General features: G+C 43.9%; 1 protein-coding gene across 1 annotated transcript in view; it reads right to left on the reverse strand.

The window, feature by feature from the left end:
* LOC111157665 (E1A binding protein p300) overlaps positions 1-12686 on the reverse strand; it is an 85932-nt gene extending 73246 nt beyond the window's left edge. Inside the window, exon 1 of the mRNA XM_022519281.1 lies at positions 12097-12686. Within this exon, the coding sequence (XP_022374989.1) occupies positions 12097-12190 (94 nt within the window). The 5' untranslated portion in view covers positions 12191-12686. The remainder of the gene's footprint in view (positions 1-12096) is intronic.
* Between the last annotated feature and the right edge of the window lie 6123 nt (positions 12687-18809).

Here is an 18809-nt window from a genome sequence, read left to right on the forward strand (position 1 = left end):
GAAATCTAGAGCAATATATGACAATGTAAGAAAAAAGTCACCACTGGACATTAGGGGGACCATCAGATATACAAGTGTTTAAGGGACAATAATCTTAAACCATCAAAGGATGTTAAAACCCAACATTCCCCAGCCCATCCACCAGGAATACTGTCCTGGAAACCAGGTTCAAAGAAAGAAATGTTAGTGATGTCCCACGCTCCAGAGAGAATTTACTAAATGTAGATACTAGGAAATATTTACTAATCCAGGTAAGAGTAGTTCATTGGAGTTGTAATCAGCAAATGCCAGACTGCAGTGGATTGAGGGGTAGGAGGTAAGAAAGGAAAAGACAGCAAGTATCTTTTCTAGATATTAAAGTAAGCTCCTAAATATCTGCTTAATTGCCTCCTTTCTCTATGGTTAGAAATTTATAAATCTAAATATGGTTAGAAATTTATTCTATTACCTTTTAGACTATCCTACAGCAAATTATCACAAAACAGTATCAAAGACAACTGTTGAATAAACTCACACTATGTCCAATAAGGTATTTCCCGCTTACTCTTAAAAAATTATCAACCAATCAATATCATTAGCGGACAGTTTCTACCAAATAGTTGGTTGAAAAGTTCCCAAATACCTTTAATGATGCTCAAGTACAAAATAACTTTGAGTAAAATGTTTCTTCACCTGCATGTACATTCAATCCAAATACAGTGATACAAATGTGACTAACAGGACAGATTTAAATGTGATTTGCAAAGTTTAGAATACATGAGGTGTATCCAATGGACCAGATATTAGAAATGTGACAACCTAAGCAAAAACAAAATTGGATTGAATTATGTGAGAAACCAGCATTGAGTCAAAACATCCTTTCATTATTACATACTGATTTTGCAGGTCACCCCTGGTGTTTTCTATATTGCTATACGATTTACCCATGTAATCTCTTGTAAAATGAATACTGACATCACTTAGCCTTTCCAAAAATGATGATTCCAAAATATATGAGAAACTAGATAAATACTACCTATCATGAAATACATAAATGAAGCATAACCTTCAAAATTAGAATTCTTAACAATACAATCCCACACTGCACACTGTGCTGTGAGCATAAATAATAGGCTTTTTTAAAAATTTCTAATTAGGATGTGACACTTGAAATAATTTTGGCTCAAAATCTAATTCTACTGGGGCGCCTGGGTGGCTCAGTGGTTAAAGCCTCTGCCTTCAGCTCAGGTCATGATCTCAGGGTCCTGGGATCGAGTCCCACATCGGGCTCTCTGCTCAGCAGGGAGCCTGCCTCCTCCTGTCTCTGTCTGCCTGCCTCTCTGCCTAGTTGTGATCTGTCAAATAAATACATAAAAAAAAATCTTAAAAAAAAAAATCTAATTCTACTGAATGGCACCTCTTCCCAGTTATACATTTTTTTCCATTTACAAGGCCCAAACGTTATTTGTTTGTAACAGGCTTATTTTTGTGCTTCAGGTAAACTGAAGTCAAATAAAAACTCAGTTCTGCTCTTAAACTGTGCACATAAGCAAAATATCCATACTAATATCCATACTATTCCAAAACTAGTCAATTCTCAAGTATGCACTTAACAGAAGACAGAATTTATCCACTGAGTCTCTCTCTCTCTCTCTTATTTTTAAGAGTTTATTTGACAGAGCAAGAGAGAAAAAACACAAGCAGGGGCAGCAGCAGAGGAAGTGGAAGAGGGAGAAGCAGGCACCCTGGGATTATGAACCGAGAGGAAGGCAGACACTTAACCAACTGAACTACCCAGGCGCCCCTGATTCTCCTTTCATTTAGTTTTTTCTGTGGCATTAAAATGCTTTAAAAAAAGAACATTCCAGATCTCAAAACCTTTCTTTCCTCTAACCCAGCAGTGAGGCCAGAGGATAAGTAGGAGCGGGACAGGTGAAGGATGGAGAGAAAGAAAATGGGATGTGTACCACCTAAAGCTCCAGTTCAGCAACTGTTAAGAATTCAAGGTAGGGAGAACAGAGTGAGCGATGAGGTGGGTAGAGATCAGATGCTCAGAGCCCCTATTCCAAGCGAGGGATGTGGGATTTTAAAAAATAAGGATGGTAATGAAAGTCAAATCTATATAACTTCAAAAAGTCTGTTAACAGTTTGGCTAGAGATTGGCAATATAACAAAGATATCTCATTCTTTTTTTTTTTTAAGTTTTGTTTTTGTTTTTGTTCTTTTTTTAAAGATTTTATTTATTTATTCGACAGAGAGAGATCACAAGTAGGCAGAGAGGCAGGCAGAGAGAGAGAGGAGGAAGCAGGCTCCCCGCCAAGCAGAGAGCCCGATGCGGGGCTCGATCCCAGGACCCGGGGATCACGACCTGAGCTGAAGGCAGAGGCTTTAACCCTCTGAGCCACCCAGGCGCCCCTTTTTTTAAGTTTTTATTTATTTGTTTGTTTGTTTGTCAGAGAGAGAGAGAGAGAGAGCAAGCGCGCGCGCGAGAGCGAGCGGGAGAACACAAGCAGGCAGAGCTGCAGGCAGAAGCAGAGGCAGAGAGAGAAGCAGGCTCCCCACTGAGCAAGAAGCCCAATGCGATGCAGGACTCGACCCCAGGACCCTGGGGTCATGACCTGAGCTGAAGGCAGCGGCTTAACCAACTGAGCCACCCAGGCGTCCCAAGATACCTCATTCTTAACTGGTTTAGGACACTTTCTACATTAACTCAGCTGTCTGGGTGCTTAAGAAGCAGGACATTTGGGGCACCAAATCGAGCCCCACATTGGGCTCCCTGCTCAGCGGAGAGCCTGCTTCCTCCCCCCACCCCTGGGTTTCTGCCTACTTGTGATCTGTGTCTGTCAAATAAATAGACAAAATCTTAAAAAAAAAAAAAAAAAAGCAGGACATTTTAAAACACTGCAGCCTTTAAAAGGAGGCAAATTTGCAGACTTCATGGATTAATTAGAATGAAGCAGCTTTCCTAACCTTCATTCAACGCTTTATTTAAAAATTGTATTTCGAGGGCGCCTGGGTGGCTCAGTGGCTAAAGCCTCTGCCTTCGGCTCAGGTCATGATCTCAGGGTCCTGGGATCGAGTCCCGCATCGGGCTCTCTGCTCAGCAGGGAGCCTGCCTCCTCCTCCTGTCTCTCTCTGCCTGCCTCTCTGCCTACTTGTGATCTCTCTGTCAAATTAAAAAAAAAAAAAAAAAATCTTTAAAAAAAAATTGTATTTCGATATTCTGTAGCTGTAGAACTAATCTAATCACAAACAACCCACCTATCAAGAAAAGAAAGATTCACAAACACTTCAAAGCTACTTTTCAAAAACTAAGAAAATTAAATGAAATATCCATGCTGGAAAAACAGATATGACTTTTAATACTTTTCAAGACAACTGGAAACAATCTGTGAGTTATCTACAAATCTGGATTGAAGACGATCAATATTAGGTTATAGAGGATCACACAGCTATGCATGTCAGCAAGTGTTGAATTTTGAAATCCAAAGGAGTCAAAGGGCAGAAGTGCAAGCAAATTTCAAAATATGCATTCTTTTTTTTTTTTAAGATTTTATTTATTTATTTGACAGAGAGAGATCACAAGTAGATGGAGAGGCAGGCAGAGAGAGAGAGAGGGAAGCAGGATCTCTGCCGAGCGGAGAACCCGATGCGGGACTCGATCCCAGGACCCTGAAGGCAGCGGCTTAACCCACTGAGCCACCCAGGCGCCCCAAAATATGCATTCTTAACATTGTCCTGCAACCATGACATCAAAAAGTGTACCTATACTCTGGCAAGTGACTGACTTTGGAGTTGACTCTTAACCCCTACACATTTAAGTTAGGCCTCAAAATTTAAACAAAGATGAAGTGTTACAAGTGATCAAATGTGTGACCTCCCGCCCACTTTTAGAAGTTTTATACTAACTACATGCCTTGCTCTTCATCAATTTATTAATATGGTGACACTTCTTGGCATGAAATTAACTAAAAGGTGAGGACACTGTTATTTATCAAAAATCCCACTTTATTTTTTTTATTTTTATTAAAGATTTTATTTATTTATCTGACAGAGAGAGATCACAAGCAGGCAGAGAGGCAGACAGAGAGAGAGGAGGAAGCAGGCTCCCTGCTGAGCAGAGAGCCCGATGCGGGGTTCGATCCCAGGATCCCGAGATCATGACCCGAGCTGAAGGCAGCGGCTTAACCCACTGAGCCACCCAGGCGCCCAAAAATCCCACTTTAAAAATCAACTCAATGACATGCTCATATTAAACCTAAACTGCATGCTAATTTAACCACCACTGATCATTTCTTGATTTTATACTGGTAACATCTTGGAAGGGAGTCTAAGATTCATCTGCTTGACTGGGGTTTGTCTTGTGGGAATGAAATGCCCATAGGGGATCCTACGTGATAGAGCTATCATACAATCTCTCCAAAAAAACCCCCCCAAAATTCCTAAAGATTGCATATCTGTAAAGAAAAAGGAGAGAATGAATGGTTTCTGAGTTCTCTCCTGTATTCTCCACATTTAGGACTACTGGTAAACAAAACTGGACCTTAAAAAAATAAACAACCCACATCAATAATTACACTCTACCAAAAACTTCCAAGGCAAATGGAAGTGCACTTCAAAAGATAAATGGCATACCCCTAGTCTTCCTGCCATTAGGTGCTCTTCTTGCTACTGAACCTGTATGTGTCACCAGAATTAGTCTTCCCCCTTTCCCTGAGCATGTCATTCTCTTGCTCATAAAAGCTTTATCCTGAGGAAAAAAAAAAAAAAAAAAAGCTTTATCTAAGAAATGTCAAACTCCTTACTGTATTTCTATCTTTTCATAATAGGACACCAAAATCCTTTTCCACCTGTCTCACATGAAAACATAACACCGTAGTCTGCGTTCCAGTCACATTAGAACCGCCTGTATTTGTTCCACCTGAAACACAAATACTCTTCCAACTTTCTCTACTTCTTTAAGTTATCTTCAAGTTCTCCTACCTCTGTTCAAATACACTTTCTGAAGTTTTCCCTCAGTTCTCCAAACTCACACTGTCAGAAACAATCCCTATCCTCTACCTTTATCCCGACTTTTTAAAACCACTTATCAGACTACAACTCAAAGGAAAATTGTGCGGACACATATACCAACCCCATCAGATCCTAAATGCTTTAAGAGCAAAAAATACAACCTTGATTCATTTTTACAATTCCAAGTGTCTAGCAATTGACGTTTGGTAATTAAATGTTTATTGGCTGAAATGAGAGAAAGACACACCAAATGAAAACAGTGATAACTCAACTCAGGGGAATCACATAATTTCAAAATGTTTAAAATTTAACTCATCACAACCCCTCCTCACCACCATTCATACACAAATACTTCACTTCCTATGTTTGCTATCTTAGAAAATGGCAACCTCACCAATCCAGCTGCCCAAACTTGAAACTTGGGAATTACCCTTGATTCCTCTATCACAACATCCTAATGTGTAATTAATCACTAAGTTCTGCTGGTCACCCACTTTCCTCAAATCTTTTCACAGCTTTCCATCTACTAATTCAGGCCACCCTCATCACAGCTGGAATCCTAAAACAGCCATCTCTCTGGTCTCCCTATTTCAAATTTTTCCCTGTTCCTTTCCAAAGCATTCCTCACTTTAGTCAATCATCAAGGTGTAATTATGTCCCAACCATTTAAGAGAACTAAAATAGGCCACCTGGGTGGCTCAGATGGTTAAGCATTTGCCTTCGGCTCAGGTCATGATCCTGGGGTCCTGGGATGGAATCGCACATGGGCTCCCTGCTACTTGGAGAGCTTGCTTCTCCCTCTGCCTCTGCTTCTCTCTCATGAATAAATAAATAAAATCTTAAAAAAAGAAAAAAGAGCTAAAATGGGCGGCTCAGTAGGTTAAGCATCTGCCTTTGGCTCAGATCATGATTCCCGGGGTCCTGGGACCAAGCTCCACACTGGGCTCCCTGCTCAGTGGGGAGCCTGCCTCTCCCCCATTGTGCGCGTGTTAATGCAAGTGTTTTCTGGCAAAAAAACAATAAATAAAAATCTTTTTTAAAAGAGCTAAAATGGAAAAATCTAAATTCCAAGAAGAATTAGAAGCCAAGCAAAACTTGCTCTATGCTCACCTATATGGTTGTATCTCTTGCTATTCCACCCCTCCACCACAGTCAGATGGAAATTAATAGGTTTCCTGAGCAGGCCATACTCCTGTTCCCAGCCTGGGCGCACTCTTACTAATCCTATATTCTATCCTTCAGATCTCAAGATCAGACACCAATTCTTCAAAGACAGCCACCAGAGGAACACTAGTTACAGCTTATAGGCCCTCCTGTTTCTCTCACTGTACATGGTACGTCACAAACATAATGGTGGTCAGTCTGAAATATCACTCTCATCCCCTTATCTATGAGCTACGTACGGAAAGGAATAACCGAGTATTCCCTGCACTGAGGAGAAATGCCTAGTATACAGAAAATGTTGGTCCAATACAGATGAATGCCAAGTTGTCAACTCTTCTAAGCCAGTATTTTTCAAATTGTGGGTCACAAGCCAATAGCGGGTCATGAAATCAATATGGTGAGTCACAACCAGAACTAAAAAAAAATAATAGAAAACATCAGAGTATGTTACAGGTAGTAAGAGAAGTAGTTTGTCCACTTGCTGAGGTAGGGGCTCTAGTTCTCCCATATAAAATGTAGTTCTTATTGGGTGTGGTCAAAAAATTTTGAAAAGCACTGCACTGTCCTTTTCTTCTCCCTCTTCCTTTTTAAGAAACTCTTTTAAGATCCAGGGATAAGCAAACAGAAAATAGAAAAAGTAATGTTTAATCACACAGTTCTTTAGCAAAAAGCCATTCTAACTTGAGCAGTTCTAGTAAGAACAATCTTTCTGATTTCTCACTATGCTTTTAATACTTAATTTCCGTTTTAATTACTTACATATACAAAACACCCCGTAAGACAGGACATAGAGTACTTCTACTTTTAGTCTCAGCTACTGTATTCTTACGCTCTTCAGAAAGTTCATCTTTTAGCAGATTGGCTAACTGTATCGTAAGCTTTATTTCTGAGACTACTACTCTCTGGGGGCACCTGGGTGGCTCAATGGGTTAAGCCTCTGCCTTCGGCTCAGGTCATGATCTCAGGGTCCTGGGATCGAGCCCCACATCGAGCTCTCTGCTCAGCAGGGAGCCTGCCTCCCCCCCCCCCTGCCAGCCTCTCTGCCTACTTGTGTTATCTCTCTGTGACAAATAAATAAATAAAATCTTTAAAAAAAAAAATACTACTACTCCCTGAACTTCATGAACTTGGCTTTCTCTTTATCCAATCTATCTATAAATCCACTAAAAAATCTTTACCACTGCTTTGTTGTTGCTATATATTTAGACAGTAAGGTTAAAAACCATCAACACAATGAGCGCATACTACACTGCAGCAAGCACTCCATCCTAAACATTTGACAAAGAGAATTTTCTTTTATTCTTCATCATAATCCTGTAAGGTGGGTACTACAGGTGAGGAAGCTAAGAAAAAGAAGTTAAGTAATTGGCCCAAGGTTCACAGTTTATAATAAAAGTCACATCTGGGATCAGAAATCTAGTCTCTCCAAAAACCCCTTTTCTTAAACATTCACTTTTTTTCAGGAGTTTCAGTTTTTGATTCTCTCTTCAACTAAATTACTCCTAAATGCTTTTTGAAGCATTTATAAAATAAGATCTATATCTAAAAACAAAGGATAACTTAACTGTTCAGAAGAAGCTAAACACCTTAAAATTCATTCCCTTAAACCTATGAGAACTAAGCAATAAAAACTTTCCTACCAAAATTTCACAAGAAAACTAACACCCATCACGTGAAAAAATCATCTGCAAAATTCAATGTTTTAAAATTTGTACACTTGGTATAATTTAAGTTTTAACCTGCCCATTAATTTCTCTAATATGTTTGCCACACTAAAAAATTTGCCACACTTCAGAAATTCTCAAAGAGGAAACCCTAAAATCACAAAATACACACGAAACAAGCATATCTCACTTTTCTATTAATTGTTGGCTGTTATGAATTGGCAGAACAGCTCCTGAGCTGTTTTTGTAAATATACCAGGAAGAGGTATTTTACACTCCCACTTGTCTGTGCAACGTTCTTCCTACTCTTTTTTTTCCCTTTCCTATTTACCACTTAATGTCCCTACAAACACCACCAGGCACTTATTTTCAACTTCTTGTTTCAATTTTTCTCGCTTTTTATAGAATAGACTAAGGAGAAGGTAGAAAAGCAAAGTAAAACAGAAAATAATGCAAAAAGGCAACCAAAAGCAGAAACTGTTTCCTTTCTCTCCATTATACATTCACTGGACATGCCAATACATTTCTTACATCTGTGACAGACAAGAATTTCTGCTAGAAAAGGGCACCCATACTGTATGTAACACATATGCTGTTTACAATTTAACAAAAGTCACTTTATCTCACTATCAATCACATATAGCCTTCCTGAAGCCCTATAAATGAACTTACAAAGCCTTGAGAATAGGCAACTGCCAGAGTTCAAGGCACTTAATAAAATGTTTTGCAACATAACACTAAAGTCAGCAATACCTCATTGGACCAAGGAGCCATAACTGAAAAACCCCAAGAGAACTCTAATATAAACATGCACGCCTTAAAAATAAAATTAAAACACAGTATCATAGGTTTAAGAGCTGAAAAGAAATGGCTTCCACCTAAAATATTCTGGTTAGGATAATAAACCATTAATCCACAGTAATGTTTTGAGAAAATATAAATGACATTAAAAAAAAAATCCTTGCCACTTCCCTATTATGTGTATTAATCTAGTGGTCGAAATGAAATATATATATTAAATATTACATATACTATCTGCCCTATCTGTTCCTTCGAAATGAAAAACAGGCATAAAATCCAAGCCGATTCTGACACGAGTACACAGTAGGACTACAAAACGGGTACGAAGACCAGAAAGATCCTTATTTAATGTGCCAGATCTTCACAATATCAGCCATCTTTCCAGAGTCTGGTCATTCAGTGCATATAGCATTAAGTGTTTACAAAGCGATGACGGAACATACCCAGTGAACAATGAAAGCAACTGTATCATCCTCATCAAGCCCATCACTCAGATTATTACTAGAAATAGGTTCAAGAAATATTTTCAAGACTTACCTGCTAACTTTCCTGGTCAGTAATTTTACCGAAATATTTTTACAAAAGGCTTTCACCATCTTTTTTTGGGTGGAGAACACGCAATCATTTGATTTATCAAATAGTTCTCATCTAACCATACCAAGTTAAATAAAATTTTCAATGAATCAAGTACAAATACTGAAACAGGAACACAAAGATGCAAAAGCTAAAAAAAATGTGTCTTCCCATTCCAACACATAAACTTTAACTTAAAAGTTATTTGAATCAATCTGGAATGTTTTAGAAGAATCTTTGACTTCTCATTAAGAAGTCATTTTTATTCTGCCATCAGTGGCTAACCGTAAAAATCCAGAAGTTGGAATTTAAACGTTAATTTGTTAACACATTAGTATGTCAACCCAACTGGGTTCCAGTTTTCCTTCCTGTAAAACTGGCACATGCCAACACTCATGGTAGGTATGCTTACACTACTAAAATAACAAGACCTAATCATTAAAAAAATAAAATAAAAAGTTTCTGATGGCTAGCACATTGGGATCATTATGACCCAGTTCTAGATAAAATTCTTAATCACCAAAAAACTTACTTTCACATTTATAAAATGTCCAGGTAATAACTCAAAAGTCAAAAAGTAGAAATGTTTTGAAAACTTCAAGTTTTAAAGTGAGGTGTGTCTGTTTAAAGTTCCCTGCCAACTTATACTACACACTGTTGGCTGGGGGGGGGGGGGGGGATCACCAACTTCAATTAAGTTCACAATGGGACAGTATTTTCTTTATAACTCCCTCACTCTCTCCCTCCATCCCCCGCTCCCCGGCCAAAAACCAGACTGATTAGGATTAAAAATTGACACCAAAAAATTCCTAGAGTACAATCTTAATTGGGGCAGGGGGATCATCTCTCATCACAAAATTTAAAGAAAGGTAACTAATACTAAGATAAACCCTTAGTACTAAAATTGAGTTCATCTCAAGGTCGAGTTTTTTACTCTAAAAACCCACCTGATACATTTAGGACTCTTTTAATTATCCAAAGATATTTCAAGTAGCGAAGCAGTTTTTGTGTACTAGACAGGTGAGACACTACTAAAATGAGTTAGCTAAAGTTGCTAAGTGCACAGATCAAATAGGAAAGCAGTAGTGCACCTGAACAGGGGTACCTGAACAAGAGAGCGCAGCTTTCCTTTCAGGCCTTGCATTACTCCAAGACTAAGCTGCTCAAATCAGGGGTCATCAAAGTGACACATTAAAGAAGTTTTCTCTACAACATCCCAAGTGACTACTGAACTCAAATGTAAAATTCATTACTACAGTACACAAAAATTAAAGAAGTAACAAAAACATACAGACAGAAATGTGTCTAAAGGTGATCTGAAAATCCTTCGGAACATTTTAGTAAGTGCAAAGAAATAGGATACTCGTTATGTGTAACAGTCCTGAGGAAAAAAGGGAAGTAAGAGAAAAAAAAAATCTGTGAAGAATACAGAAAGTTCAAGGAATAAGAACAGATCAAAGTTCTTGCATGGCCAATTTTACAAGTCTGAAGTAGAAAACTGCAAAAATCTTCAATCTGCAGGTTATCTTAAACTCATGACACATTTTTCTTATAAAAGCAAAGAATCCAAAGCATTTGCCATACATCCTTACATTTCCACCCTGAGAAACGAAGCCTACTTAGAAACATACTTTAGAAGTTCTCTACAAACTCATAGGGTACATTTAACTCCATTATGCACTCTCACTGGCAGATGGAGGGATGACGTTGAGTTAAAGAGATGCTCCGTAGTAAGGGGGAACATCTTGCGGACTGTCAGATGGCCAGCCATTCTTCCCTCTTCATTATCCTGGCACCTCAAACAACTACGAGAGCAAAAGAGAAGGTCGGTGGCCATCAGGACAGCACCAAACTAATTATAAGGAAGGAATGATGGAGGGAAGTCTCCCTGAATTTCCCTTGACAAAAGGGTTGGTCCACAACTGAGTGAAGTTAAGAATGGCTGAGCTTTTTTAAGCTGAAATATGGATCTCCAAGTATGTTTAAAACACAAAAAAGCAAAACCACACAAATACAGAACCTAGTGCACATTTTAAACTTTTGTACGATCAGTTTACGTTTGCAGTTCATGACTGGGACCCTTACAACTCCTAATTTTGATTTCCAAGTATATAACTTCACACAATTGGTTATCTCCACTGCCCCTCCCCCGAAAGTGAGTACAAACTGCAAAGAAAATGCCTCTGCTCTCCCCCAACCTAAAACCCCAGAGTTTCAGACATTTTGGTCTCACACCAAAGAAATGGAAGATGTAAAATGAACTGCGCTCCATATTGATTCTTAAGGCAAATAAAAAAAGGGGGGGGCTAGGAATGGGAGGTAAAATAATTCGAACCAAATTTCAGGTTTGACGTTAAACCTAACGTCAAACCTGAAATCTTGGGTCACACATACACACAAATAAAATCGAAATTTTTTTATACTCTCATCCTCAACGGAAAATCCTGTTCAAAAAAGAGAAAACCTTGAAAAGGAAGAGTGGAAAGTAGAGAAAACAGAATAAGTGCAATAGAGGAGAAAGGATTCGCAATTCCTCATTTCTCAACAACAACAAATTCAAAGCAAAATTGCATTAAAAAAGCCCTCACACACAAATGCACTGGCATTTCAAAAATTAAACTGCATGGGAGCAACAATAAAGGCTATTTCCATAGCACCACTCAAGAGCTCTAATTCCAGAACACACATCTATATGACATAGTGTTGCAACGAATGTATTAGGAAGCAAAGAAAATGGTTGGGCTACTGGACGTCTTCGGCCAGCTCATTCAAACACCTTTGAAATTAATGAAGAAGCAGAGAACTAAGAAGAAAGAAAAAGGAAGAAAATATGGAAGAAGAAGGGTGCACGGAGCAAAAAAGATTAAGGGGGATGTGGAAGGCCAGGGCTCCCGGGACTAACCTGTGCCATCGCTGGCCGACGCCGAGAGGGCCGGAGATGAGAGTTTAGGCCGCTTGGCTGAAGGCGGCCCCGGTTCCACCACATTCTCGGCCATTTTTAATTCTTTCGGAGATACAGGAGAGGAAAACGAGAATCCTCGGGAAATCTCTTCTTCGGCCAGGGCTCCCCACCCCGTTCCCTGGAGTGGGCTCGGGGGGCTCCGCCGGCCCCCGAAAGGGGTGGGGGAAGTTCCTTTTTCTCTTCGCTGGGTCGCGGTGGCTGGAGAGGGATGCCGACTCGATAAAGGTAGGGGCAAGTGCGAGGGGCCGGGCCTGGGCCCAGGCCCGGAGGAGGGCACAGGAGCACAAATCCGCCGAGCGCGTCCGCTGCGGCGAATTCCCGAGAACTCGCGGCTCTAGAGGCGCAGTCCCCGGCCCGCCACGGCCGGCCCCTGCCCAGCCGAGGTCTCTCGGAGCTCCGCCGCCGCCATCAGCCTCTTCCTCCTCGGCGCTGTCCTCCTCCTTCTCATCGCCACAAGGAGGCGGGGGCGAAAAGGGGGGAGAGGAGGAGGCGACGAGAGACACTCACCTCCTCCCGGTGCCCCCTCCCGGACCTGCGCCCCCACCCTCCGAGCCCTCCTCCTGCCGCCGCGCTCCGCGCCGCCGCTGCACCGGCCCCTAATGGCCGCAGAGAGCTCGCCCGAGCCGAGAGCCAGGCTGGCGCCGCCGCCTCACATCGCGCGGCGGGCGGCGGAGGCGCGGCGAGGACGCCGGGCGCGGAGCTCGCAGGTCCAGAGGGCCGAGGGGGCCGGGCCGAGCAGCGCCGCCCGCCCGCGCCGACGCCGAGCCCACCGAGGAGGCCCCGCTCCGGCGGGCGGCGCAGGCGGCCTCTCCTCGCGCCGCGCTCTCCTCCTTCGCCCTCCTCTCCCGAGGCACAGAAATAAATACGGCCGCCGCTACGGCTCCCACCCCCGGCGGCCAGGTGCCGGGAGCGCCCGCCCCCCGGGGCTCCGCTCAGGGCCGCCCTCGGCGGCGGGCGAAGGCGCCGCGGGGCGCGGGGTTATGTAATGGTCCCCCCTAGGCGTCGACGCCGGCCCGGCTGCCGGGCCGCGGTGGGGGTGTGTGCGGACGGGAGGGGGCTGGGGTCGCCTCAGCCCGTGCGCCCCGGGCCCCCTGCCACTGTCTCGGCCCCTGCCGCCTCTCTTCGGCCCGGCTCGCCTCCGCACTCTGGCTCCCGCAGTTCGCACTCAGCCCGGCGTCCCGCTTGCCCACTCTCGCCCGCTCCCTCTCGCCCTCTCTCCCCCCCAGCCTAGCACACAAACAAGATGGCGGCTGTTGTTTCTTCCCTCTGCCGAATCCTCCTTACAGGCTAGCGGTAGCAGCGGCGGCCGGAAATGAGCCAAGGGGGGGTGAAAAAAAGGGGAGGGGTTGGGCCTCCGGAGGGAGGTGGTGAGGGGGCGGGGCCTGGGCCCGAGCCGCTCACACAATGGGGGAAGAGGACCCGGGGGCGGGGCCAGTTCCAATCACGGGATCCGCCCAAGGCCCCAACACGGTTGGCGCTTCCGCAAACTCCCCCGGCGTCACCCGGTGGCTCCCTTTAAAGGGGAGGACTTGGCGGCAAGAGGAGGGGCTCGGGGGCCGACTCGGGATCTATTTTCAGTCGGTGGATACTTGCGGGGGAAGGTGCCTGGGTTGGGTCTCTGCATAGGGGACCGGTGGGAACGGGGAGTGACGGAGCCCGGGAGCTGCACCGGGGAAGGCGCCAGGTCACCGCGCAGGTGGCCGAATAGGAGCGCCGTGGGGATGGCCCTGCGTCCCGGGTCCTTGGGAGGCCAGTCTTCCGAACCCCAGTGGATTCAACCAGGCAGGGGGTACCCCGTCGTCGGCCAGTGTTTCTGGTCAGAGACCCAGTGCGTTCTCTCTCCTCCATCTCTCTCCCAGAGGGAACGGTTCACATCCAAAAATTCACACTGATTATGAGTTGTTTCCCTTTTCTCCAAATTTTACACTTTGTTTTACAATAAGCATATATTATTTTGATAATCAGGAAACAAAAATCACAGTGGTGGGAAGACGCTGTAGGACCAGACCTAAATTCGTTTCTAGCCCACCACGTGTCCACTCGCCCCTACCAGGTACCTCTTTCACCAAGGGAGACGAATTATTTTTCTGAGTACAGCTGAGATCTGAGGACATTTTATGCTGGTACTTTTCACCCACCCCCAGTAGGCTAGCTCAATAAAAGAGGTACGTTTAGGTAGTGCCTTAAAGATAATGTAGATACGGAAAAGGGCAAAAACGTAACGTGCTAAAGATAATCTAAGCGTGGACAAAAGCAAAATGTAACTAGGGAGGAAAATTCTTGAATATAAATAAAGTGTGTGCAAAACATAGTTTTGCAGAGGAGGGCCTCGCCAGCATGCTTTCACATTCCTACACATTATGGGATTCCGCTGTGTTTGGCCTTGGGTAAATTGGTACTTGAGGAGGTGGCAAGGTTGTTAGTGTTCCCCAAGGAAACCCCCAAACCAGTATCTATGGAGATAGTTAAAAGCTTTTTCACATATTTCAAATCTCATTGCTCCTTAGTTGGTGTGTGCTTATTGTTGAATTCACTTTGGTGGTGGTGGTGGTTTGCTCTTTAAAGTGAATGGTGAGGACAGTAAGAAGCTAGCAGAGAAGATATCCACAGAGCAACTCAGGTTACCAACAAGGAGGATTTCTGTCCTGTGATGTTCAGGCCTAATTCACCGCAATCAAAGTAGAAAAGCAGGTAAATTGAAAAGGTGCTTTAAGAAAGTTGTTTTTGGATGGATTCAGCATGTGTGACTAAGGTCAAAATGGGCCTTCAGGAATGATTCAGTTATTTCTGATAGTTTATACCCACCTTTGCAGTAAAGTGGACATAGGAAAGAGATGTGGACAACACCTGGAAACTTGACTGGTAGTTTTCTTCTGGAAGGTTGCTCACCCAACTTTTTGAAGAGTTTCTGACCTTCAGAAAAAGATTTGCCTCGTTTTGCCAAGGATCCAACCTGAATTTAAGCAGCATTCAAATATAACTGGCCTGCCTGGCCAAAAGTACCTTAGGACTAGGTAAAGGAAGCCTATCCAAGAAGATCTGAGGACCATCTCATGAGAAAATTCTGCAAAAAGAATCAGGAGCCATGGACCTGCCCAGAGGGAAGGCTCCACAGTAAACAGAGTTCTCATGCCTCCTGCTCCTTCCCAGGATTTGTGCCTCGGGGTGTTCACCCAGGACCTGGAAGTCAGCAGCAGTGAAGAGGGCTGGAGAAATGAGCGAGGGTCCCATGAATGCAATCAAGAGGAGACTTCAGTGGCTCCTGGGTGGGTCAGTCCTTAAGCATCTGCCCAGCCTTGGGCTCCCTGCTCGATGGGACTCCTGCTTCTCCCTCTCCCGCTTCCCGGGCTTGTGTTCCCTCTCGCTGACTTTCTGTCAAATAAAATCTTAAAAAAAAAAAAAAAATGAGGGGCGCCTGGGTGGCTCAGTGGGTTAAGCCTCTGCCTTCGGCTCAGGTCATGATCCCAGGGTCCTGGGATTGAGCCCCGCATCCGGCTCTCTGTTCAGCAGGGAGCCTGCTTCCCCCCCCCGCCGCCTGCCTCTCTGCCTACTTGTGATCTCTCTCTCTGTCAAATAAATAAATTTTTTTTTTAAATAAGACTTCAGATAGTTTCAAAAAAGCAAAATGGAATGATCACCCTGGATTATATATACCTTAACCAAAGGAAAATTTGCACCAATTGTGTAGTGCTATGTGTGGATTAAGGGTGTGCATGAAGAAGGAATTGTCACTTGGTGGTGGTGGTGGGGTGTGAAACTGGGAGGTGTGAGGCAGGTGGGAGAGGGAGCCACAGGAGGGAGCAGAGACTGGCAGGTAAGAACATGGGCACTGAAGGCCACCAGGCCTGGGGTTAAATTCTGGCTGTGTCACTTACCAGCTGTGTGACACGGGCAGGCTCCCAGTCTGTAAAATGGATTTCTTGATTGGACCTACTTTACTGTGAAGATTAAACATGATAATTTAGGAATAATGTTTACCTGCAGTGTCTGATACATAGTGTCACCTTAGCTGTTTCCAGTCATTCTTTTTTTTTTTTTAAGGATTTTATTTATTTATTTGACAGACAGAGATCACAAGTAGGCAGAGCAGCAGGCAGAGAGAGGGGGAAGCAGGCTCCCTGCTGAACAGAGAGCCGGATGCGGGGCTCAATCCCAGGACCCTGGGATCATGACCTGAGCCGAAGGCAGAGGCTTAACCCACTGAGCCACCCAGGCGCCCCTCCAGTCATTCATTCTAAAATTAGATTAAAAAGGGCTATTCTAGGGCGCCTGGGTGGCTCAGTGGGTTAAGCCGCTGCCTTCGGCTCAGGTCATGATCTCAGGGTCCTGGGATGGAGTCCCGCATCGGGCTCTCTGCTCAGCAGGGAGCCTGCTTCCCTCTCTCTCTGCCTGCCTCTCTGTCTACTTGTGATCTCTCTCTGTCAAATAAATAAAATCTTTAAAAAAAAAAAAAAAGGGGCTATTCTAGGTGTGGCCCAACAAAGTTTGTTTAGAGCACTTGTCATCAAGGGAAGAATGCCTCAGGAACTTGGGTTCCTCCTGCAAATATGAGTGGGGACTGGCTGTGGAAGTGGTTGCATATCCATTGCAAGTAATTATTGATTTACACACTCTTCCAAAATGTTGTCAGCGTTTACGAGAACACATTTTTATCTATATCATACATTTAATAAAATCTGTTCTTGAAAAAAATTTTAGTAGCCAATATTGGCAAGGATGTGGAGAATTGGTGTTTATATACAATGTTAATGGGGAAAGAGCTTGGAACACATGTTTTAGGTTCATAATATTACACTCAAAGATTTTGAAAATCCCAATATCTCTAGGATGAATTCTGCAAGTGCACAGAGATGGGTATGAGAATGTTTCTTGCAGCATTATAATAGTTCCTCTCCCCACTCCCAAAGGTTAATAAAACCACCAGGCCCAGCCGGTCTCTAAGTGAATGTTAGAGACCGAGAACACCCCAACTATGGATTATGATTCCACTTATATACGCTTTTGAAAGTACTCAGATTCACAGAGACAGAAAGAATGGTGGTTGCCAGGGGCTGAAAAGAATGGGAAGATGCCATTTAACGGGTAGAGAGTTTCAGTTTGGTGAGATTAGAAAATTCTGGAGCCAGATGGTGGTGATGGTTGCATAGGTGTGTGAATGGACCTAATGCCATTAAACTGTGCACTTAAAAATGAATAAACGCGGGGCGCCTGGGTGGCTCAGTTAGTTAGGTGTCGCCCTCTTCATTTCGGCTCAGGTCGTGATCTTAGCATCATGAGGTAGAGTCTGGTGTCAGGCTCTAGGCTCAGCTTGGAGTCTACTTGGGATTCTCTCTTCCTCTCCCTCTGCCCCTCCCCCCATGCACATTCTCACCCACGCACTCTCTCTCTCTCTCTCTCAAATAAAATCTTTTTTGGGGGGGGGTGCCTGGGTGGCTCAGTCGTTAAGCGTCTGCCTTCGGCTTAGGTCATGATCCCAAGGTCCTGGGATCGAGCCCCACATCAGGCTCCTTACTCGGCGGAAAGCTCCCACTCCTCCTGCTTGTGTTCCCTCTCTCGCTGTGTCTCTCTCTGTCAAATAAATAAAATCTTTTAAAAAGGGGAGGGTGGCACTTGGGTGGCTCAATGGGTTAAGCCTCTGCCTTCGGCTCAGGTCAAGATCTCAGGGTCCTGGGATAGAGTTCCGCATCGGGCTCTCTGCTCAGCGGGGAGCCTGCCTCCTCCTCTCTCTCTGCCTGCCTCTCTGCCTACTCGTGATTTCTCTCTCCCTCTGTCAAATAAATAAATAAAATCTTAAAAAAAGAAAAAAGCCTAAATGATTCCTCTTTGCCGTTAGCAAAGAAATGTGTTTCTTTGTAATGTGTAAGAAATGGCCCTTGTCTACCTGCCCCATTTCTCTCAAACTCCCTCCTTGCAGCAACGTGGAATAATTTCTGTGGGGCTTGTGATGCACTTTCTCTTCCCACATATTCCTTCTGTCTGAAACAGTCACTACCTCACCCCTTTTTGCCATCTAATTCCCAATCACCTTCCAGGTCTCAACTTACACATCCCTTTTCCTGTAAAGGCCTTCCTGATCCCCTCAAATTCTGGTTACAGATGTCATCCCATGGCAAGCATCCTATACTTCCGAATTGCCTGTGTTTCGCCCTGTGTTATAGTCCTTGTTGGCCTTTCCCGGTGACAGCAGGTAGGATGACCATGTTGTCCATCTCTTTCTCTCCCTGCTCCTAACTCAGGACCTAATGCATGGTAGGAACTCAACTCAACTGTCTTGAACAAATGAATAGACACCCCTGATTTGCCAGGCTGGTCTCAGTGACTCGGTCTCCTTGCCCATCCTTCTTTTCTGCTGCAGCGACAAGGACACCGTCTATCTGACCCTGAAAAGGACAGTCTATCTCACCTGTCCATCGGGTACCAGCCAATCTTCCTCTCTCCTGGAATCATGAATATCTTGGCCCAGATTCTTTATAACAGAAGGAGAATAAGTGCTTGTATTCATTAATGATCTAGGCAACCAAGGCTCTAAAGCAAGTAAAATGTCCTTCATGAGACCCCAAACTGAGGCAAAATGAAGTCTTGAACTCAGGTTTTCCAACAGCCCATACAGGCCTCTTACCACTTAACCCTCAGGGCAGAAAGTAGGTCTCATG

The sequence above is a fragment of the Enhydra lutris genome, unplaced genomic scaffold (genome assembly GCF_002288905.1).
Source record: "Enhydra lutris kenyoni isolate GAN:26980312 unplaced genomic scaffold, ASM228890v2 scaffoldscaffold55, whole genome shotgun sequence".
Taxonomy (NCBI): domain Eukaryota; kingdom Metazoa; phylum Chordata; class Mammalia; order Carnivora; family Mustelidae; genus Enhydra; species Enhydra lutris.